This window comes from Gossypium arboreum, chromosome 10 (assembly GCF_025698485.1).
Source record: "Gossypium arboreum isolate Shixiya-1 chromosome 10, ASM2569848v2, whole genome shotgun sequence".
Lineage (NCBI taxonomy): Eukaryota > Viridiplantae > Streptophyta > Magnoliopsida > Malvales > Malvaceae > Gossypium > Gossypium arboreum.
In genome coordinates, this window is record NC_069079.1 from 42,694,152 (window position 1) to 42,699,645 (window position 5,494).

The following is a 5,494-nucleotide window of genomic DNA, read 5'->3' on the forward strand; positions in this document are numbered from 1 at the left end:
AGTTAGTCATTATTGACATGGCCTGCCATTCGTCTGCAGAACATAGTGATGTGAGCTTCGGGACAGCTAGTCCCGTTGTACTTCTCAAATTCCAGAGTTTTGAACTTAGGAGGGAGTACCAGGTCCGGAACCAAACTTAATTCCTTAGCATCGATTCCGCCACGATAGTCGGTGCTTTCCATTTCTTTAAATTTTTTTTCTAACCATCTACACCTTTCTTCAAGCTCTTTCGGGAGTTCTACCCTTGTCTTTTCTGTTTCTGTTACTTCATCGAGATTGAGGACCACAGGGTTAGTCGGGTTATCCCCCAGATTGGAGCCTGAGCCAGCCTGATAATTCATCAGTGCTGAAACACCGACTTGAAATGGTTGGGGCCTAATTATGACCGATGGCCTTCTTGGGTACATATCAGGTTGTGTCTGAACGTCCGCTGGGGCAAAACCTGGAGGGTAGGTTGGATCTTCGTTATCATCTCCCGCATTGATCAAGGGGCTTTTCCCTTTTTCTAGTCCACTAGCCAATAGACGTGTTAATTGATCCATCATACTTTTTCAGGACTCCAGCATTTGGTCCCTCACATCTTGCTGGATTTTGGCTAGCTGTTCTTGCATACGTGCTTGTAGTTGATCCTGCATCTCTTTTTGTATTTGTTCCAATCTCTCTAACCTTTGGTCCATTGCTCTTGTTTTTCCTCTTATACCGTAATAATGTTCCAGGGTAACTGCCATGATTTTTAGGGTTTTTTGTGAGTTTTAGTCCGTATGATGCAACGCTGATACATGAACGCAATGGATGCAATGAATGCAAAAAAGCGCTGATTCCAATTCGATTTTATTAGAGTAAATTTTCTAGAAAACAAGTTTCTTTACATAAAATAGATTACATATAAGGCTTGGCCCTGATACTTAAAGCCTTGACCTGCCTAAAAAGCCAAGCTAGCTCTTGGCCTCGGTCTGATTCTAACTCATATTTTAAACTCAGCACATCGGCCTGTACTGCTAATGTTTGCAAGTGATCAGCCACTTCTTGCACTTGAGTCAAAGCTTCGCCCACGACGTAGTCTCTGTTTCGGATCTGATCTTGATATTGATGAAGTTGCTCCTTCTATCACTCATTATTTACCTCGAGGAGTTCAATCTGAAGTTCACGATTTTGCAGCACCGTTTGAAGTTCTTCTATCTTCTCTTTTAATTCTTCGATTCTGCTCTGACTAGCTTTCAACTCGACTATAGAGTTACGCGAACGATACTGATACAAGGACCTTTCTAACTCTGATACCCGAATCTTTAACCCCTCCTTCTCATTCTGGCTTTCTACCAAACTTCCTTTCAGAGCACTTTCTCGAGCTTGAGCATCACAGAGTTTTTCTTCCCATTGGTTGGCTTTGCTTTTCTCTTCTTTTACTTCCTGTCGCCACTGTTCAAATGTTTTTCCTAACCCGACAGTTCTCATTGACCTACACAGCTTCTTATAGTCTGTTTTCAAACTGTCCAAGTCCTCTTCATCCTTGTTTTTTCCTTTACTGAGTCTTTCAGCTTCTAGTTTCTGAACATCGACATCTAACCCTAGCTGCATTTTTTCTTCCTCCAATTGCTCAATCCTTTTTTCTAGCTCCCGACTTTTTCTCTGGAAATCTTGCTTGATGATTTCTAGCTCAGATGGGATTACTTTCAAGTGTTCTTCTATCAATCGAGGATTTCCTTTATCTAACATAGGGATGTTGTCGTTAATCTTCTGATCCCACCACCGGTCGTACTCAGGGATAGTCATGGGATTGGCAGAAAAGTTTTTTATCCTACGAGTCTGGTTCCAGGCATTTGATATCTCGTGAACTTTCTTTTTGTAATTATTTCCCGTGAATACGAACTAGCACTGAGCTAACCCATATGTTGGTGGTGTAAACTGTCTGGATCTATACTGTCTTAATACAAGCAGAGGTGCACACCCAACGGCTCCCCATACTCCTAACAAGGGAACCCAATTGAAATCTACGTATCGATATAATATTTCATCAGGAACCATCCACGGGGCTCTCCATTCAACATCTTCCTCTTGCAAATTTTGGAGAACCATCAACCAATTTTCTTCTGTAATATCATCTCGCCTCGGTGTAGCTATTAATTCTTTTAGTGGAGGGTAATTTTCAGAGAAGATACCATACGAGATTTTTTCCTTTTTTGAAAAATGGCTATGGAACCAAGATAGCAAGAGCTGTACACATCCAACAAATCTCCCTTCACTCGCTCTTCGACAAGCATTCAATGATCTGAAAGTTTTAGCCAAGATTGCGGGTACAAGTGTGGTCCCTTTACCAAGCCTGTCAAAAAGATCGAAAACCGCCTCGTCTACATGCCCCAAAGCTTTGGGGAAGATAGCCAGTCCATAAATGCTTAGGGTAAAGACATCTACCCTTTTCTTCACGTCGGGGTGCGCTAAGATTAGATCCCTCAGGTTCTTCCAAGGAATGTATTTACAATCTCCTTTTTGTTTGATCCGGGTTGTAACCCACTGTTCGCTCATCCCTGTGATGTTTATAAGCTTTTTTGAAAATGCTGGGACGTTGGCAGGTCTGGAATAAATTCTATCATCCTGAATCTTTGGGCAATGGAGAAAGGCCGTGTACTCTTCTATAGTAGGTACCAAATCTACCTTCCCAAAAGTGAATCAACTGTAAGCAGAATTCCAATATTGGGCAAGGGCTCGAAATAGGTGTTCATCTACCTTGACATCGAGCAGATAAGGTAAATCACCGTAATGATAATAGAATAGCTGTTTGACCTTGTCATCCCACTAACCCCAAATTTCTTTCATCTCTTGGAGATTATTCTGAGTTACGCTGATCTGAGTAAAATCCCACAACTCTGACACGTACCCCTCGGTAAGACTGTCACCTTTCTCTTGTTGTGTTGTCTCAGCCTATATCCGGACAGCCGCGTTGTCCTCTACTTTATCAAAAAACCCCTTTTCCATGATAAGCTATCTACTTAGCAACCGAATGTGAATCAACACCTTTTGTGATGAAAATGCCATGCAAATACAATCAAAGTAAAATAAAGCAAGTCAGTATTTCATACGCAGTTTAAAGCAAACAAAGAATAATAGATATAAAACTTGCTCAGGTAACTACTAGGGTTTCAGAGTGACTCTACCTAGGGTGGGTTCTTAAGGCTCGCTACATTGGGTTTGGTTCTAGAGTAAAGGTACCTGAAGCAGCAGATTCCTCGATCTTCACCCATTATAGGCTCATACAGACCGAGTTCAGTTCAGGGGAATACATTTCCCTATGGCTGCACGGAGATGAAAATCTCAAGAAGACATAGGTACGGATGTATCCCGAAAGCGACCCACTATCCTACACGGAGGTGAAAACCTCACGAAGGAGTAGTTTCTCACTCTCTCTTAAAAGGGTGTGACTACAGTGGTCATGCAATGCAATATGCAAAACTATTTAAATACTCAAACCAACGCAGCAGGTATTATATCATAAATCACAAAAATAGCTGATGAAATGCAACGAAAGGATCGTATTTCAAAACCAAATTTCCAATTTTCGATAAAAAGACAAAAGTTAATCAACTTGTGGCTTGACTCTCTCATTTGGTCCCCAGTGGAGTCGCTATGTTGTTGTAACCATTTTTTAAAGAACGGCGAATCGACTTTATTTGGAAAATTAAAACGGGAGTCGCCACCAATCCTTTTTGACGAGGTGTGATCGGATCACCTTAAATTAATCGATTTAATAAAAGCTAAGATTTACTAAAACGATAATTTTTTGGTCTACGAAAACCAGAAAACGAGTTCGGGAGTCGATTATGCACGAGGAAGGATTAGCACCCTCGAACGCCTAAGATTGGTACCTAGTTGATTAATTAGTGTCTTAGTGTCGAAAATTTTGAAAACTTGAAAGAATTTAAAATATGATCCCTCTTTGTATTATTTAAAATGATTGAATAAATTAAAACGGATGATACGGACCCTCTCATCCCGAAGTAATAAAATATCATGCCCAGTAAGTTAGGACACGACATCTCGAACTTTGAGACTGAGCTTGTCTTCTATTTAAAATTAATATATTTTAACTTCTTTTAAAAGGAAATTCGGTTAGTTAGAGTGAACGAGGAAATCGAAACCCAGTAAGTTAGGGCACGTTTTCTCGAATTTTTGAACACCGAATATTGCCTTTATTTGTGAAAAATCTTATTTCGAGGTAACAAAATGTCATACCCGGTAAGTTAGGGAACCACACCTCGTATCTCTAAAAATAAGCAGTTCTTTAAAACTCGTATTGCGATTTAAAAGAATATTCCGTTATTTAGGTGAAATGAGAAATGTCGAAACCCAGTAAGTTATGGCACGATTATCTCGAATTACCTAGTACAGGATATTACTTTTATGAAAGAATTGTTTTAATACATTGAGTAAAAAATAACATGATTTATAGTAAAACATAAAAGCAAATTATGGTATTAATATGTATAATAACATAATAATAGGTGCGATAGTGTCAAAAATAATAATATGAGCAATTATAAAAGATGAAATAATAACAAAGTTTAGTAATATGTAAATGTAAACAAATGCATGAAGAAAATGAAATAATCGAATACATAAGTGAATAAGTAAATAAATAAAATAAATAAAACATGGCAAAATAAAATGACAATGACAACGAAAACGATAATAATAATAACAATATGAATAATAGTATAAAAAGATAATAATACATATGGTATTACAACATGATAATAATGGCAACAATGTAATTGTAAAATAGTAGGGAACATATATATATGTGAAACATATAATACTAGATTAAAATATATACAATATTTATTGAAAACAGTAATAATATAAAAAAGTAATAATAACGATATATAAGTATATACATATATATATTAAAATGTATACGTAATAATAGAAAATAAAAAATGTAGTATTAAAATATATATACATAATAATGAAAATACAATATTAAAAGATATATACGCGTAGTAAAAAATGTATGCATAATATAATGTTGAAATATTTACGTAGTATGTAAATATTAGAAATAATAATGTTAAAATCAACTATTAATAATCTTATATAAATATATGCATATAAGTATTGATTTAAAAAATAATACTATATAATATATATACATATAAGTATTATGTGAAAATAATACTAAGGCTAATAGTAAATATAATAATAATAATAAAATTTAATAGCATATATAATATTGAAATTAAAATAAAATAACGAGAAAAAGTAAAAGAGGGACGAAAATCAAAACGAAAATGAATTTTGGTGCGAATTTCAAAAGAAATAAAAAGAAAATGACCAAATTGCAACACAAGCACGACCTAGAAGTACTGAAAATGTAATATTCCCCCCCGTCTTGAAATGTAGCACATGGCCATGGACCAAGTTGAAAAGCAGGACAATTTCCAGGGTAAGATTAAAATTAAAAAAAACTTAATTGCAAAGTCATGTGAAAGCAGAGGGGCCAAAA

The 5,494-nt window shown here is 36.4% G+C and overlaps 1 protein-coding gene across 1 annotated transcript; it reads right to left on the reverse strand.

Moving 5' to 3' along the window:
* Positions 1-1,107: 1,107 nt before the first annotated feature.
* Positions 1,108-1,770, reverse strand: LOC108462115 (uncharacterized). Its single transcript, XM_017762108.1, has one exon. The coding sequence runs from the start codon at positions 1,768-1,770 to the stop codon at positions 1,108-1,110; it is 663 nt and encodes a 220-aa protein (XP_017617597.1).
* Between the last annotated feature and the right edge of the window lie 3,724 nt (positions 1,771-5,494).